Below are 22,175 nucleotides of genomic sequence, written 5' to 3' on the forward strand. Positions count from 1 at the left end.
ACGAAAGTATAAAATATTCTAATTGAAAGTGTCATCTCATTGGTGAAATACTTTCACTCCTTTTACTGCAGTCTTATACACTTGTCCTTCAGCATATGAGAAAATACTAAGGGAAAAATGCCTGATGAACCTCAGGTGTATCAGGAAATAAGTCCAAACCATATTTATACTTCATAATTATTTTTAAAAAAACAAATCACACATGTGGAATATTTGAAAGTAATAATGGCAATAGCTCTGAAAAAAATCAATTCAAGGCTGATATACAGTGCAAAATAGTTTAAATCAAGCCAAGTACTTGCTTTATAACTTAATTTAGGAGATAATTAAGGCAAAGCTACAAAAAAGTAGGGATTAAAAATCAGACACTGCAACTATGGTACATTAACACAAAGCTGTCAAAAACTGGACATCTGTTGAACAGCTTTAAAATCTATAGTTAAAATTTAGTCCTTAAGTCTAATTAATAGGCAGCCTTAGGGTCCCTTTGAGGATCATAGCATAAAGATGATCCACAGGGATGAAAAATAATTCAAATAATGAACTTGGATGGATATCTAGATATCTCACAAAGTGAGACCTAATCCAACTATACTGTATGACAGTATGTTTCATGACAAAAAGGAAAAAAAAAAAGAATCAGACAGCACAGTTGGCTATTCCTACCTGTTTTTTGTGGCCCGATGACAAGGAATTTTGGCAAGTGGTCACAAGTTTTCTCTCTGGACCAGATGTCTTTGTGCCGTTTATCATCGCATGGATTCTGCAGGAAGGAAGAATAATAAATCTTATTGTGTAATGAACCTCTGGCTGTGTAATGTAAAAATTGTTCAAAGGACAGGATCAAAATCTTGCCTGATACCCTAGAACTAGGAGTTAGGCCCTGTTCTGGTTCTGGTTCTCTGATTTCCAAACTGTTTCCTTATATAATGGCACCTTCCTTCCTTTCCTAGCCCCAAGGCTAGAACTCAGCATCAAGTTGGTCTTGCTGTTATCCTCTTCTGCAACTCGACCAGGTTCTAAGCGCTGGGATTCCACTCCATCTCTGGACTTACATTTCACGTCTGTATATCTGAGCCTTCACTTAACTTCATTTGACCATAGTTTCTCAGATATCTGAGCTCTGCCCTAATCTTTCCTATTTCTTTTTCCCTAGAGGCCAAAGGGCCATCCTTGAGCTCCACACTTGGCCAACTTTTCCTTTCCTTTTTACACTATGCACTGTTCTGTGCTGATCCAGCAAATCCTAATGTTTGGCTATACCTTATAAGCTGATGGCAAGTAGATAAGCATTTCTGCCTATACCTCCATCCTGAGCTCTTAACCTATTTTTAAATTGCATTTGTATAATTGCTGTATAGATGTGGTGAGGAAATGCCAGACCCAACATATCCACAGGTCCAATTTTATCTCCATCTCAACCTTCTCCTGTTCCATTCTCCTTCCATTTCATTTAAGTGACCCACATTTATTATCTAAATCATGACACTTTTGAGAATTAAAAGGGCCATTAAATGAAAATAATACAATTTTTTAAAATACTTATTGACTGACAAATTGATTTTATTAATAGTTAATCTAAATAATATATTAAAATCATTTTCATAAAATTCTGTCTAAAACCATATGTTAGGCATTAAAACAATTATAATTTTATTTTTATTATGCAAATATTAAAAATGACATACGATGACTAATCATTTATGTTTCGTATTTATGTACTTTAATCAGTTCTTTAGTCACATCTTTTTCTAATACCACATCAGCAAAGTTCTACTAAAGAATGTTTTCAGTATGATCCTATTACGTTTTACTTTTCCATAAAATTGCCTGCAATCTCTTTCAAAGTTCCATTCATGATTAATAAATTTGAAAATGTTGATACTTTCAATGGACTCTTCTCTATAGACCACTACATTTTTAACTGGGGAAAAATATGCAATGTTGAGAAATCTATGATTTTGCAGCACTTGTATTTGGCAAAATGGTCAAAAGTGTCAACATTGCATTCCAGCACAGAATATAAACTTGTCTAATTAAAAATAGGAGATCCATCAAGAAATGCTTACCACAGTTGAACTTCCAAAGTTCAATTAAAGAATGCCAAATTAAACCCTCTAGTTTATTTGAATTCTCATTACTTAATTTGTCTAGTCTCCTCCCTTCTTGCTTTGAAGCCTTTTTTTTTTAAGATGACAAAAAGCACTAAGGGAAGAGAAAAATATTATGTAAATATATTTTTTCTCAAAATAATATTTTAATATTTTTCTCAAAAATCATATTCAAAGCTGCTTTTCCTCAGGGTCGTTATATAGACTGAAAGGGCCTAGATCATCTTGACATTCCACAGAACTTATACTAATGATGTGACGTTAATTGTAGGTAACAAGTGTCAAGTATTCTGGCTGCCTTGGAAAGACACATGCACTCCAGAGGGTGAAAGAAAAGCCAGCAGAGTTTCAGGAGCCTACCACCTTTGGTGGTTTTTCAAGGTCCAGTGGTCTGGACCATGCCCAGACATCCCCACCAAAGCAAAGGTCTGTTTTTGTTCTTTGCGACTCCTACTACTAAGAAAGAAGCACAGGGCTTGATAGGCTTCTTTGGGTTTAAGAAGCAGCATTTTACTGCACTAGGGAATACTGCTCGGAGTCATTGACAGGGTGATGCATAAAATTGCTAGTTTTGAGTGGAACCCAGAACAAGAAAGAGTCCTGCAAAAGATAAGACTGAGGCAAAAGCAGCCCTCCCACTTGGCTCATACATCTGGGCAGACCTATGGTACTTCGGCATCTGTGGTATAAAAGGATGGCAAATAGAGTTTTGGTCAAGCCCCGGAGGAGAAGCACGGAGTACACCCCCAAGGTTCTGCAGCAGTGTGCCATTTGCAGTGGACCATCCCAACTGGTATCTACTCCTGGTATGCTACAGAGCCCTAGAAGAGATAGTGTTTGCCATGAATTTTCAAAGTGATTGTGTGGCCGTAAGTGGTCATCCTAAGCTGAATATTGGGTTGTACCCAGTAGCAGTTCATTGTAAGGTGGGAGTGGTATGTCTGGGATTGATCTCAAGCTGATCCAAAGGCTACAAGTAACCTTATAAATGAGTGGCCCAGACCCTTATGTCAACTATCACTGTTCACCAATATCTCTGTATCAGCTCATTCCTAGAATTTCACTGAAGGCCCCCTATAATCTGCTGATGAAGGGGGGAAACTCAAGCTTGGTTTGTAGATAGGTTGATTCATATGTTGGCAGAGGGCTAAGATGGACTGCTGTTGCACCACAGCCCCATTCAGAGAGGTTCCTAAAAACCAGTAGTTAAGGGAAAACTTCCAGTGAACAGAGTTCTGGGCAATGTTCCTGGTCATCTACTTTTTTGTGGATAGACTAATAGGGCAATGTAAGAATATAGCAGATGAATAGGCAGTGTGAATGGATTAGCCAAGGGACTAAAAGGGGCAGCATGGAAATATTAGGGCTAATAAGTTCTAGGAAAAAGGCATGTGGATGGACCCATGATAGTGATCAAAAAGTGCGATGAACTTGTACTACACATTAATGTACACCTGAGGGTATTCAGTGTAGAAGCACTGAACAACCAAGTGGACAGAATGATTCAGCCAGTCCCCAGTATTCCCACATACCACCTAACCTCTGTCTTTAGCCAACCCATTGCTGAAGTAATGGAGTAGCCATGATAGCAAGATGGAGGCCATTCATGGGCCTCCTTCTCCTAAGTCTGCTCTAGTTATAGCCACTGTTGAATATCTGACTTGTCAGTAACAGAGACCAGTTCTAAATCCCAGAAATAGCACTAGCCTACCACTTAGCAGAAAATTGATTATATTGGACATTTCCATTTTGAAAAGGGCACTGATTCATCCTGACCCCCGCTCACACATATTCAGAGTATGAATTTGCCTTCTCTACTCGCATAAACTGTTTCCACTTCTCTTTCCTGTTTCACTTTTTCCCCTTATAGGTTTTTCTTGAGAGCATCTCTTTAATAAATCATTTGGAACCAAATTTCTTATCTCAGACTTGATCCTAACGTATTTTTCATCCCCAGCTTCCATTGGAACAAGAGTGGAGTGCAATATAAAAAGACCAGTGATATATAAAGACAACTACACTATGTGAGAATTCGCCTTGGAAAAAGTTAGGCTATATATCTTGGGTTTTTCTATGAATTCATCTGTAGAAACTGTGATAAAAGGAGTTAATTACAAGCCAATAAGCTTCACATTTTTAAATTTATTTTGCATAATAATTGAAATTTTATTTTATTTTTACCAGTGTCTTTCTGCCATCATTTTATTTGGTATTTAATCTCAAATACTCAATAGTCTAGCTTCAGTTTAACTCTCTAGCCATAATTTTCACTATGGCAGACAAGGGTAAACTTTCTAGTCTCCTTTTCTTCCTTCAGTTATAGAACATTCCCTATTTTGCATAGTCTGTAAGTTTCCAGCTAGAGACTGTATTTCACTCACTCTTTTGAATCAAACTTTCTTCATATGAATCATTTCAGTCCAAAGGAGAGAAAGCCAAAATGACGTTAAGTATCTTCTTAAGGATAAAACCACTCTCCCTGGATTTCCCCTTTCTTACTGACTGCTGGCTGTAAAATGGATACAATTACAGCAGGTGCCTTGCACTCAGAGATGTTTAACCGCTGCCAACCGGGGGCCCTGGATGGCCATGTGGAAGAGAGCTGTCTAACTCTCCTAAATGGCCTGCCCGTTTTTAGACAGTTGTATGAGTGAGAAATACGTATCTATTTTATCTAGTCAATTTACTGTTTGGAATGTCATCATGATAGCAACACTGCCTGTACTCTAACTCAATGTGTTTCAGAGCACTTGTCTGTGAGAAGGTAAAGAACCTGTGTCAGCATGTGAATTACTGAACTACTTACTTCAATAAGAACATCCCGCTATAAGAAAAAAAGCGCAAAATTCCACCTGAAGCAGCCAGCATGCTCAGTGATATAGCTGGTTTACATGATGGCACAAGCTTCCTATCTCATGGCAAATCAACAACAAACAATTCAAACCCGTCCATGGACCACACTTTGAGTAGCACTGTTCTGAAGTGACAATTGCCAACACCATACACAAAAATAAACTCAAAATGGATTAAGAACCTGATATGAGTCCTGAAACCATAAAATTCCTAGAAGAGAAAAGGCAGTGATCTCTTTGGCTTTAGCAACATTTTCCTAGATATGTCCTCTCAGGCAAGGGAAACAAAAGCAAAAATAAATTAATAGGACTACACCAAAATAAAAAACCTTTGCACAGCAAAGGAAACCATCAACAAATGAAAAGGCAACCTTCTGAATGGGAGAAGACATAGGCAAATGAAATATATGATAATGGGTTTATATTCAAAATATGTAAAGAACTAATACAACTCAACACCAAAAAAAAAAGATCAGATTAAAAAATGGGCAGGGGGCCTGAACAAACACTTTTCCAAAGAAGACATACAGGTGGCCAACAGACACATGAAAAGGTGCTCAACATCACTCATCATCAGGGAAATGCAAATCAAGCCACAGTGAGATATCACCTCACACCTGTCAGAATGACTGGAATCAAAGACAAGAAATAACAAGTGTTGGTGCGGACGTGGAGAAAAAGGAACCCTCGGGCACTGTTGGCAGTAATGTAAATTGGTTCAGCCACTGTAGAAAATAGTATAAAGGGTCCTCAAAAAAGTAAGAATAGAAATACTGTATGATCCAGGGCGCCTGGGTGGCTCAGTTGGTTAAACGACTGCCTTCGGCTCAGGTCATGATCCTGGAGTCCCTGGATCGAGTCCCGCATCGGGCTCCCTGCTCGGCAGGGAGCCTGCTTCTCCCTCTGACCCTCCCCTCTCTCATGTGCTCTCTGTCTCTCATTCTCTCTGTCTCAAATAAATAAATAAAATCTTTAAAAAAAAAAAGAAATACTGTATGATCCAATAACTCCACCCTTGGGTATTTACCCAAAGAAAACAAAAACACTAATTTGAAAAGATACATGCAGCTCTATGTTTACTGCAGAATTTTTATTTTTATTTATTTTTATTTTTTTTAAAGATTTTATTTATTTATTTGAGAGAGAGAATGAAAGAGAGCACATGAGAGGGGGAAGGGTCAGAGGGAGAAGCAGACTCCCTGCTGAGCAGGGAGCCTGATACGGGACTTGACCCTGGGACTCCAGGATCATGACCTGAGCTGAAGGCAGTCGCTTAACCAACTGAGCCACCCAGGCACCCTACTGCAGAATTTTTAAAGTAACCAAGATATGGAAGTAACCTGAGTGACCCTCGATAGATGAATGGATAGCGAATATGTGGCATATACATACAATGGAATATTACTCAACCATAAGAAAGAATGAGATCTTGACATTTGTGACAACATGGATAGACCTAGAGGGTATTATGCTAAGTGAAGTAAGTCAGACAAAGACAAATACCATATGATTTTGCTTATATGTGGAATCTAAAAAATAAAAGTGAACAAACAAGAAAGCAGAAACAGACCCATAAATACAGAGAAAGAACCAATAGTTGCCAGAGGGGAGAGGGCTGGAATAGTGGGAAAACTGTGTGAAAGGGAGCGAAAAGTACAGGCTTGCAGTGATGGAATGACTAAGCCACAGGAATAAAAGGTACAGCATAGGGAATACAGTCAACGGTATTGGTTTTTTTTTTTTTTTAAGATTTTATTTGACAGAGAGAGACACAGCAAGAGAAGGAACACAAGCAGGGAGAGTGGGAGAGGGAGAGGGAGAAGCAGGCTTCCCGCCGAGCAGGGAGCCTGATCTGGGGCTCGATCCCAAGACCCTGGGATCATGACCTGAGCCGAAGGCAGACGCTTAATGACTGAGCCACCCAGGTACCCCTATAGTGAGCGGTATTGTCATAGTATATGATGACAGTAGCTACCCTTCTGGTGAGCTTAGCACAATGTATAGACTTGTGGACTCATTATGTTGTATACCTGAAATTAATGAAACATTGTGTCAACTATACTTCAATTAAAAAGACAAAAAAAAAGAAAAAGAAAGAAAAACAATTGCCAAAACCAATCTGATGTTTCAGTTAATCTGTATTCACTATTATAGATAAACTCATGTCTGCACCTGATTCTTTGAAGTTTATTTGAACAATTTATTTTTCTATGGAATGCTCTTATTTCCTTTTTTTACCAATCTAATCAAAATTTCACCAATTATTCTAGTGTAAGCTAATATGTCCCATAAACTTTCCCTTTTTATTTTAGAGGGGTGGCATAGTCCAGTTGTTAAGAGTGTGACCTCAGGAGGGAGACTGCCTGTGTCTTATGGAATATTCCTAAATTCTCTGGGCTCAGTTTCCTTATCAAGAAAATAATGATTGATGGTATCTACCTCATTATTGAGAGTATTAAAGGAGTTAATATATTTAAAATGATTAAATTGTTCTCTATAAAAGAGAGTAATTATTATGTGATCCCAGGTTAGCTTTTTTTTTTTCCCCCTTTGTCCAGATTAGTCAGTTGAAGCAAAAGAAAGAAGTTACAGTTGCTGATGGACTGGTTCATGATAGATACCCTTCCTGAAAGCAGACTTCCTGGTCCACTGTCAGAACTCTAGCACCTGGGGTGGCTGCCCCTTCTCAGGACAAATTCACAGTTTGGTGACTGGGTTTCTGGGACGTACGACTTATTTGATAGGGAAATAGCTTGGTGTTTCTTCAGGCAAACTTCAGAATATAGATTGCCCTACAGACCCAAAGACACCTATATAATCCCAACTCAATTTATTTTTGAATATGCTTGCTGTCTCACTCCTGCAACTCATCCGATTTATTGTTTTAGCACTTGTCATCACTCAGGTCTCTACTGAAATATCACCCCATGCAAGAGGGCTTCCCTGCTGACCAGAACCAAAGCAATTTCTCCCACTCTTGTCTTTCTGTGATAGCTTCTGGTTATATTTTCTTCGTTGTATTTCAGTACCTGAAATGATTCTATTCAGGTATGTGTTTATAGCAATTTTAAATTACATATATATAATATAATACATTTATGTTTATAATAATTCTATCTCAACTAGAATGTAAGTTCTCTGAAGAGAAGACCTCTGTTTGTCTAATCTAATATATGAAAGGTGCTTGATAAATATGGGTTGAATGACTGAATAACTGACTTGAGACAAGCACAGTAAACCTTTAGTAATAGGCATAGACAGATTTTGATATATGCTTGAAAACTAACATAATATGAACTGGGTAGACATTTTACTTGCAGAACTCCCACAAAAATAAAATATTTGCAATCTCCAATGATGTTCTTCATGGTGGCTCAGAAGCTCGTTTTGCTATTTCCGTAAGTCATCACTTTATATCTTAAACATTATTTTCCTCATATTTTTTAACTGCTTCATTTGTAAAGAACTTTAGTTTTCAACTATATTTTATATATTAAACAATAGAAAGGCAGTTCCCATGACCTACACTTACCAAGTTTCCGCACACATATCCCAGTGAAGAACAAATCTCAGATTAGGTGCTCAATTCATTTGCTCTCATGGTTTCTTTATACTTCGCAAAGGTAGATGAGCAAACTGATCAATTATTCAGTACCACTGCTGAAAGTGTCTTTCGTGAGACCTTTCTGGTTCTCTATGTTCAACTAGGCCACTTATTTTCTTTATCACAGTACACGTGCCTTTGCCATTCAAATTTCTGCACGCAAAACCAGTGAAATAAAACATTCACAGAAATGGGCAAATGCTATATAAGACTTGAAAAGAGTTTTCTTTTACATACAGAACATGAATAAACATGCCCTGTTCTGGTAGATAAAGACACTAATTATTTCTAGCTGTGCTCTCCCAAGAAATTATACTGATAGAAGTAAACTATCAAATAAAATTCCCTGAATGCTGTTACAATACCTTTTGTTCCAAATGCTTTTATTACTAACAGTTCAACTTACACTACTTTGGTTTTTCCTGTATGTACTTTATAGGTGGTGGCATGTGTACACCTCAGTCTAGGCAGATTGCCTATCTTTATAACTGCATTCCTTCTATGTTATGCTATTTTAAGACTTTCCAGATGCCCAGTATTTCTTCTTTCACCTCTTTTCCTGCATGTTTCCCCTTGTGTCTCTTAATCGTAACTTTATTAACAAGATGTTTGCATTTCCTATTTTATACTCTGAAAATGTTTGTTTAGATTTTTTCCTACTCTGGTTTTTCTTATGTTGTCTGAATATTTGAATAACAGCTAACATAATATCTGACCTTTATTGATCACCTTCTATATTCCAGGCACTTGCTTGGCATAGATTATTTCTAATCCTCAAAGCAACCTGGCAAGACAGATATCATTATCCCTCCTTTACACCTGAGGAGGCTGAGATGCAAGGTGTTTTATTTAGGTCTTACTGAAGGTCACACAGCAAGTTAGTTTCAAATTTGGAATCCAAAGCTCGGGTTGTCTCTGCAGCTAAATATCGTGCGTGTGTGTGTGTGTGTGTGTGTGTGTGTGTGTGTGTGTGAGAGAGAGAGAGAGAGAGAGAGAAAGAGAGAGGGAGGGAGGGGAGAGAGAGAGAGTGAGAGAGGGAAAGAGAGTGTCTGGCAGTGATTTTGAAGGTCAAAGAGTCTTCCCAAGAAAAAGCTAAGCATTTGCTTGCACTTTCATGCTTTGTTCCATTGTTATTATTTTAATTTCAAAACTCAGAAAATTACAAAGCAATTATATCTTTTTTCATTCTCTAATCTGATTGTTCCCTGAATCTGAAACTGCTGTAAACAATAATTTACTGTTTTAAATACCTAACACTATAGATATATTGAAACTTAAAAAAACTTCAGCTAAAATTGCTGTAAGCAGCGTATGGTTACTGTGCCAGTCTAGTAAAAATGCAGGTAACTCAGTTCTCACACAGGTAAAGGGGACGCAGGTGGTTTTATACATGGACTATATGATGAGGTGAGGACGATTTGCTTTTAAGTAGGCATAAAAGAGGTGGAGAGAAGATTCTCTGAGGTGATGGGCCAGGCTTAGAAAGGGGAGTAAATTCTGATGAAAGCCCAGATTTTCCTCTCCAATTAAGTAAAATTTTCAAATTCATAACCAAGCTAAAAATACGTATTTTTTTAAAAAAATCACACTACTTACCTTATCCTGAAGTTCATATTTTTATGAATACATGAAATATATACATGAAAACAACTTTTGTTCTCATTAGATCTAGTTATTCCAACCTACGTTGCCTTTTCTCTACTAAGAATCTGCTTTGCTCATTGCTTCTCCACATCCTTCCCTGACAAGGACACCATGGAATCATCAGTTAGATTGATTACCCGCTCTCAAGTCATGTGCCTGTTGCAGATACCTGGGACATACCTAGACTTAACTGGAACCTTAAAAACACCCAGTGCTCATGGTAGGATTATTTTGTTAATTATGAACGTTTCAGAGGTTATTGGTTTCCTCTTCATTTCCTCTCTGCTCACCTTCTGCTGTTCAGACCGCACTGTTTAAAGAAGAATGCTACGAAAGGTGTATTTGTTTTTCTTTTAACATTATACTTCTTCCTCCCTAGCTGGTTGTGTTGTTTCAAAAGTTCTGCTTACCGAGTTTTGCCATGTACCTGTCTTTAAAACAAAATCCTTTTCCAATCTGTTTTACACAAGCGGGTGACTTTCAATTTTTTGTCTCTCAGTGTCATTTAAGCCTAATACAATCCACATACACTGATGAGGAATTTTAATAGGCCATGGATGTTTATTCTCAGTATTTCTATCAGCAATTCCTTTTGGAGAAACTTGGAGACACACACCATCTTTACAAAGCTTGACTCCACCCTGCGTGCTATATAAAACTCAGCTAGTCCATCAACTCCTTTGAAAGGCCTTTCCTTTCTGAGTGCACTGATTTATAATGAATGCTCTCTCCACAGAGCTCCTGTAGCACTTAATAGTCTGATTCTTTCTCAAACTTTCCTCCTAAAGTGGTCTGAATACAGAGAAGCAGAAATACCGACTTCCGAGGTGGGAGTGGGTAGAAAAGGGCCTGTGGTTCTGTGTGCGTCTGGGGTAACAGCTCCATGAAAAGCTGCTTTAAGCACAAAGGACCTTTGATTTACCTTAAACATCTATGCACTTGTCACCATATTATACCCATGTTGATTTAAATAAATCGATACTGTTGGCATTTTGCCATGAAATATTCTCATAGTAAAACTGACCCCAGGAGATGACAGGTTTACTCTGGAGCTCTGAGTACATTCAAACAGACGACAGCACATTCCGGCAGACAGTACCTTAGATTATTATTTATGGTTTTACGAATATCCTGTCAGAGAATCTAGATAGCAAACTCAATGAAGAAAAACTGTATTTTAAAACTCTTATTAATAGGTTGATCTACTATAGCCTATTCACTCACAGTAATCAGACATATCTGTAGGGCACACACGCAAAAAAATTCAGGTTTTTTTCGTTGTTATATTTGGATTAGTTCTGAAAAATCCATGTTTTATGATGATTTTGATTCAGAAAGGATGGAAGTATGTATAACATTTTATTTTATTTTATTTTATTTTTTATGGCACTATCTGCAAGTAGTTTTTCTATTACTAAACCTCAGTAAGTTGTGTGGGGAATTTGACACTTGACAAGATCATATTTGCAACAAATTGACAGGAAAGGGAAAATCCATGACTTATGTCACCATTTCTGGATGTCAGAATGTCTGACAGCCTTGTATAACCAAGTAGGGAAGTGCTTCAGTGTAAATTAAAAAAATTAGGGGCCCCTGTGTGGCTCAGTCAGTTAAGCATCTGCCTTAGACTCAGGTCAGGATCCCGGGGTCCTGGGATCGAGCCTCGCGCATCCTCATGGGGCTCCCTGCTCAGGGGGAGTCTGCTTCTCCCTCTCCCTCTGCTCCACCCCTTGCGTTCATGTTCTCTCTCTCTGTCTCTCTCTCTGTCCCTCTCTCTCTTTCTCAAAGAATAAACAAAAAAAACCTTAAAAAAATTAAAATCATGAGAAATTACCTACATATTTGGGAAGCATTCCTGAAAGGTTTAAATACTAGTCTTACTAGTATTTAGAATAGAATTCAGAATACTAGAATTAGGAAGATAAATGTAACAAATACATAAATTCAAACTATGATTAGGAAAAAATACGTAAGATGGTAATGATGTCTATTCCTCTGCTGTACCATCTATGAAGTGAGGAGGAACTATTCCGGCTATTTCACTGGAAGGGGCTAAAAGATGAATAAATGGAAAGGAAAACTATGGTATTATCGAACTCTTGTTTCCCCAGCTGTGGGGTGATTACTTGCAGATCAGTTTTCCTTTCATCTCAGTGTCTCCCCCACAAACAATTGCTGCCACACTTCTTTAAAGGTCTCACTTTTTTCCCAACCATGAAGCAACTTGGGGTTTCCCTCTCTCATGGCTACATTACTGTCCTAACTTTAGTACCTCCCTGTTCTTACCTGTCCTGCAAAAAGACTTCTGGTATAATCTTTATTGGCCAACCTTTTTTTTTTAAATTACTTTACTCTCATCTTCAGAACCTACACGTATAGGTTCCTTGTTGCCTATCAAATCCAGATGACTCTGGTAGCTTTCAAAGTTTTCCCAGCTGCCTTGTATGTGCTTTTCAAGGTTATTTCCCATTGGATCCCTACTGTTCTCTAAGAAACGAGTGTGCCACTTTGACTGTTCTCTGTGCACAGGCACCCGCCTCTGCTTTGGCTTATTCATTCACGAGATGGTGCTGACGGCAGCTACAGTACCATGCTGGGCTCTAGGTTACGAACATGTATAAACCTAGTCTCACCCCGTAAGGTCTGCATGAGCTGGTGTACGACAGGCATAAGCCTCTGCAAGACCATACAGTAAGTGCAATAACAGAGTCATAAATAAGGAATAGAGTGGAAGAGAGAGGAATAAACAGGAAAACAAATTCATAATGTCATTTTGTTCACATAACCAGGAGCTATTATGGTTTGTAAGTTCTGTGAAAGCAAAGACCTTTCTATTACGTAGGTACTTCAAAAGTGTAGGTCAAATAAATTCACACTGAATACACCACCAGATTCTTCTAAAGTAACAATGTATGCCTGAAATCGTCCTACAGAGAGAGTCCAAGATAGAAGTAGATTTATTTTTCTAAATGTAAAACCACCATCTTGGTGTGGCCGGAAATACACTGGAGCAGGAATAAGAGAACCTGAGCTCTACTCCTGACCTGTCCCCAGTAATCCGAGTGACTTAGGACAAGATATTTCACCTCGCTGGGTGTCACTTGTGTCTTCTCTAAACTGAATAGATTGGGCTAGATGTCCCTAACTTCTTCTCCTACTCTTACAATCTATAGTTCTCTGGGTCAGAATTCATTTATTCCTTCCACAGGCATATAGTAATAGAATCTGCAGTGTGTGTGTTTCACTAGAACTTCTGATTTGTTTATGTCACGGATGTTCAGATCTCATGATCTGTAAGCTGGAGTTGGATGATTTCACAGCCAGAGTCAACAAAGGTGCTAACCTCCCAAGGTTAGGCACCCTGTGATTTTCTTTCCTACTTCTTTAATCCTGGCAATACTGGCATGGAGAGAGAGAGAGAGACCCTGCATCTCTTTGAGCATTCCCTTGGTCACGCGGGCAAGCGGGAATCCACATCACGCTTGGCATGTTTGTTGATAGTGAGAGTCTGGAGTGACTGAGTGAAGATTGAGGCTGAGCTAACCTGACAGCTTGAGAGCTTAAAAGCATCGATTAGCAAATGTGCAAGAATCTGACCTTCTAAATGCCCCTATGTTGTGGTTTTGGTTTCTATAATGAGAGTTAAAAAAAAAAGAAAAGAAAAAAAGGAAATCCTATTCTTCCATGCTTCATAGTAATTATTCTCCCAAAACAAAAAGCGGTATGAATTAACAGGAACCCGTGAGAATACTTTTAAGAATCTTACACACTCGGGACTACACTGAGGAGGATAAACTCGAGGGATAGAGTTCCATGTGTGTCCTCAGCATATATTCTCACATTTAGCAGCTTTGAAAGAAGCAGCTTCTAGTGAAGGGAGCACAGACACATTCTGTGTTGTTCTTACCATGCTGTCCATCGATAGATACTCATATTGCACTTTTTAATTAGGTGACAAAGCAGTTTCATAGACATGGTAGTTGGTGCTAATGAAAATTTGCATAAAGAACCAAAGCAAACTAAATAGATGTGAAGATCATCATTCTTCATGTTTTATTTTTATTTGTAGTAATAAAAAAGTGTGAATTAAAAATCTAGAGAAAAATAACAGTTGACGTACTTTTTAAAAGTGAAATACACTAAATAAGAAGGCATGCTTTGAAACACAAAAAAGTACCTCAATTTTGAGAATATGTAACGATGACAGACACATAATATTAATCTATCCTAACTCTGTAGGCCTGTGATGAGTGGGCTACAACACACTTAATTAGTGCTGGTTATGCTCATACGTTTTTTTGTAAAATTAAATTCATGTTGTTTAAAGAACATGATAATGCTTACAGCTGCTTTGTTTATCATTATAAATCTGAATATGGAAAGAAGAGATAACTGCCAGGGAAAGGGACTCAGACAGTATTATGCACTTTATCTCTACTTAACCATTTGCAGTCTCGTGAACATGGTTTATCACTGGCGCAGTTTATCAGATTTGCTTCAATAGGTCAACTGTTTTCACAATCTCACGTACCTGAATAATTCTGTCTTGAACTTAACTGCTCTTCTGCTTTCTATTTCTTGTTTTCCTTTTTAAACATATTTAGAATACATGGCACTTTAGTTAATGAGAAATGCTTGCAACTTTATTTTTCAGTCCAAAGAAACCATATAATTCACTTGATAAAATGGGATTCTTTTAGTAAATATTTACTCTTCAGTGTTATTTAAATATGTTTATAATAAACTATTTTGATAATATATATTAAAATTGCTAAACATACAAATGACAACAGCAATAACAAAAATTTGTGAACTCTCTGAAGCCTTTTCTGATTAATTTTATCATTTATTAAGAACTACCTAAGAATTAACTCTATGATGCTATTCAAAATTAATTGTCAGCACTTATAAATGTTTTGTATATATTTATGTTCTTATGTTTTCAAAATAATATAGTTTTCCAAGAAATAGTTCTATTTTCTGTTTCTAATTTTCATTTACACCCCCAATCAACTAACACAGTATTTCATACATAACGAAAATCCAATCAATATTTAGGATCATCAAATTGACCAATCATATTGGTCATATTTTTTTTTTTTAAGAGGGAGAGAAAGAAAGGAAGGACAGAGGGAGAAGAAAAGAGAGAATCTTAAGCAGGCTCCACGCGCAGTGCAGACAGAGCCTGACACGGGGCTCAGTCTCACAACCCCGAGATCATGACCTGAGCTGAAATCAAGAGTCAGATGCTTAACCAACGGAACACAAGGTGCTTCAGAACTGGTGTATCTTTGATTATATTCATTCCTTACCAAAAAGGAACAGTGTCACTGATATTGAACCTATATCAATAGATACAATTCTTAATTAAAAAAACTCACACAATAGTAAGAGATACAAATCCTTCATCTAAAAAAAAATTCTGCCTCTAAAGGAAAAGGAAGATTAGAGCTTGGGGCTATTGACTCATTTTTTATATGTTAACTCTTTGCAACCTTTGTTAAGTTGGCTACTTTTTATTGTTATCATACCATGAATTGTAGATATCTCATAAATAAACACGTGTGAGAAAAGAACTGATTTACTATCAATGATTTATCAATTCTATAAGTGTGTGAGCACTTTTGAATAACGCTATTTATGCTTTGCCTTTATGAAATCCAGTGGCTACTTCGTATTATATACACCATAATAATTATGTCTTTATTTATGTCTAACTTATACACCAGACAAACAGATGATCAAGCAACTTATTAGAAGTGTGAAAGAATTAGAATGTGTAGTTCAACATAAACACAAATAGTGAAGAGTTCCTGAATAAATCATCAGAATAAAGTATGACTTACTGTAGCAGTCAGTTTTAAAGCACATTCTGAAATACATACTAGTGAATCAGAGTAACAAGGAAACCCTTCACTGACTTGGAGAGAAAACACTGTGTTTTCTTCTTTGCATTCTCTAGAGCAACTAGCCTTGCTTTACACATAGTAGATGCTTAAGAAACATGTGTTGGATGAATTCCGGACTGCATAGACACAGAGTCTATGCATGTAACGTGAATTATGGAATAAAGAGAAACACATAGTCTTGAGGAGATAGAGAGAGAGGATGGATGGTAAAAAGTCAGTTTCACAATGATTTCTCAGTAATGATGATGCTACCCCTCTACCAGCCGCTTAGCAGGGCCCTACGTGCTCTGTCTCTGCAGCCAGCTTATTGACTGTGTGCGTCAATGCAATGTAGTGCATAAAGAACCAAGAAAGTGGGAGGTGGCATTTTCCTAGAAAACTGCTAAGAAGCAGATAGTTTACATTTTCATACATGGAGGCTGCGTGGCTCCCACATGAAGTTGAATTATTTGTAAAAGCAATCCTAAAACTGACAATTTTTCTTTTACCAATAGATCTGGTCCTGGTGAAAGATTAGTTAGATTTAAGAGAAATATGGAAGGGCCCCTAACGTCTGCCTTTGCCTCAGGTCATGATCCCAGGGTCCTGGGATTGAGCCCCACATCGGGCTCCCTGTTCTGCGGGAAGCCTGCTTCGCCCTCTCCCCCTCCCCCTGCTTGTGTTCCCTCTCTCGCTCTGTCTCTCTCTGTCAAATAAATAAATAAATAAATATTAAAAAAAAAAGAAATATGGAGACATATTAAAGACAGAATCTGTATAAGCATGTGATAAAAAATTGCTTTTCCCTTTTTATTTATACTATCTGTGTTTATACATGCATATTAGGGTTTAGTTATAGGGTCTTAGATTATGACTGCTCTTGGTTTCTATCTCCCTAGATACCCAGCGCCTAACTATTTTACTGCCAGTTAGTGCTCACACTAAATGAGAGTCAAAATGATTAACACTGAGAAGACACCAACAATAAAACAGCCTCCTCAAAGCAAAAATTCAGAACCAACCAAACCAACCAACCAAACCCCAGAAAAACAAAAAATACACTTAATCCATAAAACAAAAAATGTTATTGAAGTGAACGAAACTATTGAATAAAAAAAGTTTGGGCTAAATGTCAGTTTTAATACCTCCAACAGAGTTCCTAATACAAATTAGGTACTGGTTTCTTTCCTTCCACTACAGGACAGAATGTTTAGCGTTACCTGCCAGAGAGGGTCTTTCTGCTCAGGGAAGAGCTCAAAGTACTTGTGTGCTAGTTGCACTGGGGGCAGAGTTTGCAATCTCAGGTTGGTCCAGCTCTGCACGAAGTTGGCCAAGTTCACGAAGGTATATAACCCCAGGCGGTCATTCCCATAGTTCGACAAATGGGTCATGAAAATGCTGATCTGAAAGATAAAAGATAAATAAAAATGACCATAAAATATAACATACTTAAGTTCAGAAGTGGCATAGAAGCTCTAGGCAGGACCTCACCTAACCTTGGAATTTCTTGAGAGGTGTAATTATCATTTGAGGTGGTGTTATAAACTGAATTGTGTTCCTCCCAAATATATATGTTGAAACCATAGCATCCAATGTGACTTTTTGAAGACTAGGTTTATAGGGAGGTAATTATGGTTAAACAAGGTCATAAGGGCAGGGCCCTAGTCCTGAAATTTTTTTTTTTTAAGATTTTATTTATTTATTTGATAGAGAGAGTGAGAGCGAGCACACAAGCAGTGGGAGCAGCAGAGCGAGAGGGGGAAGCTGGGAAGCTGAGCAGGGAGCTCCACACGGGGCTGGATCCCAGGACCCTGGGCTCATGACCTGAGCCACTCAGGCACCCTGATAGGTCTTGAGCCCTTATAAGAGGAAGAGATACCTGCACTCATTCTCTCTCTCTCTCTCTCCTTCTCTCCCCTGCTCCCTCCCTCTCTCCTCCTTTCCCTACCTCACTTCCCCTCTCTCTCCCTCCTTTCCTCCATCTCTCTCTCCCTCCCTCTCTCTTCTCTGCATTCTTCCCTCTCCTCTTCTACCCCCATCTCCCTCCCTCCCTCTATCACAGCCAGAAGGAAGATAAATTTGCTGGCACCTCAGTCATGGACTTCTAGCATCCAAAACTGTGAGAAAATAAATGTCTGTTGGTTAAACCACCCAGTCTGTGGTATCTTCTTATGGCAGTTTGCACAGCTAACACAAGCGGAAAGCCACACATTTGATTTCTATTTTAAAATCACTCTTAAACTCACTCTTAAAATGGAAATTCAAGTTGCATTTTTCTTTTCCCCCTCACTGTTCATTAAAAATATAGTGTTAATTTCCATATTAGTTTTTCCCTATTGTAGAATCAACATCATCAAACCCAATAACCTAATAACTTCCAGGCTAGTGAAGAACCAGAATTAGGAATTAGACTAGTTCTAAAATAAAACAATTGTTACAGATCTTTACTGGTTTAGGTATGTACATAGATTGAATTAGATTTAGACTCAAATTGGAATTAGACTCAAAGGTCTAATGAAGAGTTACTGCAATAAAGAAATTGTTAATGTTTGCATTGAAACTGATTGCATTTAGCCAAAAAACTCCTCCATACTTATTAATCCTTTTGCAATATTTCCTATTTCTATATTAACTCTAAAAATATCATAGCATTTTGGTATTGTATTTTTGTAGATCAGAGACTAAGAAAAAGTAAAATCTAGGTTGATTGCTCTGGAAACAGCAACAAAAATTTTGAATATGATTACAGATATAATCTGATATACAATCCATCAGAGACTGCAGTTGGAATATTAAAATATTAAATGAAGGAGAATTTGTATATTCTTGATCTAAATTGTAGAGATTGCATGTAGAGATGACTAATGCAAGTCATAAAAAGGGAATTAATAATTTTCTACCATACACAGTATTTGTACTTGTTCCTCAATCTCATTATATTTGCATGTATCTCAAAAATTCATTTTATTACTTATTATTTAGAACTATAAATATTTCAGAGAAGTTAACATATATTTTATTAACTTCATTGGAAAAGTAACAGTAATAGAATGTTAGAAATAATAACATTACAACAAATACAACATGTGATGTTAACCAGAAAATAATATCCACACGTCAGTATATAGAAAGGCAAGTGTTGCATGGCTAATTTTTTTATGGATGCTTACTGACTCTTTTTAAAGGGTTTACATTTCTTGGTGTGCTTATTTGGGTTGTTTGAACTATTGTGAAAATAAAAACCGGTTTGCAGTAACCATTCCAATATCATGTCATTGCAACCTGGTTAGAATGCTAGCCATGCAATAAAGATTATACATTGCAGAACTATTGCGTCCAAGACCTAACATGTCATTGGATAACTGCAAATGTCCAAAGAGGATACTTTTGGTGTTAAAAATAACAAGGCATTAGCTTGTTCCAGAATTTAAAAAACAAAATAAAACAAACAATAGGCTGGCAAAATATTGCCAGAGTAAGTTATAAGTTAAAGATATCAGGTTCATTGAATGTCCTTTTTACTTTGGAAAAAAAAAAACATTCTCTTTCAATGTACTATATTAGAATGCTGAAAAAAATTCTCTGAGGAAAGCCTATTAAAATGATTAGAGATACTCCTCACCATGGATGAAGGTGGGAAAGAGAGTGGGAGAGCTTGGTCCATTGTCCTTCATATCCCTGTATTACATAAAATAATACCATAAAATAATTACAAAAAATAATACCATAATAATAATAATAAAGTATATGGTGCTTACTATGTGCAAGGCATGAATCTAAGCCCTTTATATATACAAAAAGTTTAAGTACTTTAACAGATAATTCTTATGAGGTAGATACAGTTATTGTCCCTTTTTACAGATGAAGAGACTGAGGCAGAGTTAAGTAACTTGTCCAAGTCCCACATCTAGTCAAAGGCAGAGCAGAATTTAAAACCCAGGCCATCTGATTCCCAAATCTGACACCTTCACCCAAAGACTTTAATACATAGAGTTTGACATCCATCTTTTTTCTTTCCTTCTGCTTTTTTTGAAAAAAAAAAAAAAAAAAAAAAAAAAAGGCAAAGACATCTGTCTATAGAAAAAAGTGGAAAATCTATGTAAGTAATGTCTTGGTAACTTAAAGTTTTTTCTTTTCTTCTTTTAAATTGGAATGACAGAAGATAAATTATTTTTGGAATCTTACATGAAAACTTTTAAAACGATGAATTATAGTATTTGAAAGAATATTACTGATTGCCTGCAGATTTATCTTTTGAAGGCAGTATCACTCCTATCATATTTCCAGTCCATTTTTCCCCGGTGGGGTGTATTCAAAGCTCTTTATTCTAAAGGTCAGAAAAGAGAAAGGCTATTTTAAAGAAGATTCTTTATACAGCTTGTTTAGATAGAAATTTAAATCAAATTCCCCAAATGTTTGTTGATACAATGTTGTTACTTGAGATTCATGTAGAATCATTTGAACAGGCTCGGGGTATCTATGTCTCTCAGTAATTTTTACATTGGCTAACTTCTCTCCCTCTAAGCTTCCCACCACCGCTCCCTCCACCCCCACCCCCCCCAAATAGGAAGTGTCCTCTTGGCAGGACTTAATTACAGAGTTTCTAGAACATAACATAGTATCAGTAGTTGATGACCATATAATTGCAATTGTTGTCATGAAAACCCCTTTATAATCACCACAAAATAATGTGCATTTGATCCCAATAAGTATGCATTTATCTCATGTCACTACTGTAATTAAGAAATAAGACAGTATAAGTAGTGTGCTTCAGGATAATTATAGTTTCTCAGGACTGAAATTATTCTGAAAAACCAAGCTGCCGGCTAAATGCCTGAAGAAATATAATAATGTCCTAGAAATCTACCACCTGCCCTCTAGCATTATTATTTTAAGGTGGAACTTTAAGGCACCTGTGAGTGTCTAAAATCTGACAAAATTATAAATAAAAATACTACTTGGAGAATACTGTAAAGATTATTTTTATATCATGGGCAGATGTATATTATCATTTCATTAGGGTATTAACATAATGCCTTTAAAAGATTTTTGTCCCAGACTAGTTTTAAGTCATTTATGCAGAATTTCCTTAGGAGAACAAGCCTTGTTTTCTAAATGGAAGTATCAAACTTAACGCTGGGCAAATGGAAAAAAAATCTGCCTTTCGAGGGAATCAGAGTCTGGAGACGTGTGGTTCTAAGCTGAGGCATGCTTCTGCATTTAAACGTCCCTCGGCTGAGAACAGAAGGAGCGCCCCGGCCATGACGGCTGCTGTCACTGTTGTACGGGGCAACCTGTTTACCTGCCTTACCTGTTAGAAACAAATTAGTGCTGGGACATGGTCACTTGACTGCACGTTAAGAAGAAAAATTCTGCAGGCGCAGCTTAACTGTGCATATCCGACTTGCTAAAAACACCTATTGTGCAGAGGGAACATTTTAGTTTTAGCATTGCTGGACAAATGACTTGCTTAAAAAACAAAACCTATTCGGAGAGTGTAGGGAGAATAAGACAAATTAAGAATCGCTGTAGTTTGAAGTATAAAGAAGGGAAGTCAAAGAATGTGCAATACGAAATAGCAGCAAATTAATTTTTCACAGGCTGGTGATATATTGCTCCTATTTTTTACATGACCGTGCCTGTCCCTCTGCTTATCCTGCCCTTTTTATTTATTTATTTTGAGTGTTATTTTCTTACTTATATAGTAAGAATACTCTTGCTCAATACTCCCCAAAGCATCACCTGGAAAAGGTAGGACTATCCTCCACTCGTGCAAATGGTTAGAGATGCAACGCACAGTACCTCACGATATCGCGGCTCAGAGCTGCACATTGATTCACTCGTTCCACCAAGACAGGCAAGGACATCATGTTCAATGAATGAGTTTGAGAATAAGATATCCAGTGCTAATGTCTGCAGGCTGACTGTGGCAGGCCTCCCAGGGAGTCCCTGAGGTCTGGGAGCCTTGGCTTCTGTCATCAAGCGGCCTCTGGGCTGCCTCTCCATTACTTTCCACACTTCGCCTAAGTCCCTCCCTCAACTCGCGACATTCTTAACTCCCTTATAACCAGCGTGA

At 37.4% G+C, this 22,175-nt stretch overlaps 1 protein-coding gene across 1 annotated transcript in view; it reads right to left on the reverse strand.

Annotated features, from left to right (window-relative positions):
- LOC118553816 (bifunctional heparan sulfate N-deacetylase/N-sulfotransferase 4) overlaps positions 1 to 22,175 on the reverse strand; it is a 300,517-nt gene that overhangs the window by 20,862 nt on the left and 257,480 nt on the right. The window contains exons 8-9 of the mRNA XM_078068202.1: positions 17,320 to 17,502; positions 667 to 763 (exon numbers count right to left, since the gene is read on the reverse strand). Coding sequence (XP_077924328.1) covers positions 667 to 763; positions 17,320 to 17,502 — 280 coding nt within the window. The remainder of the gene's footprint in view (positions 1 to 666; positions 764 to 17,319; positions 17,503 to 22,175) is intronic.

Source organism: Halichoerus grypus, chromosome 3 (genome assembly GCF_964656455.1).
Source record: "Halichoerus grypus chromosome 3, mHalGry1.hap1.1, whole genome shotgun sequence".
NCBI classification, from domain to species: Eukaryota; Metazoa; Chordata; class Mammalia; order Carnivora; family Phocidae; genus Halichoerus; species Halichoerus grypus.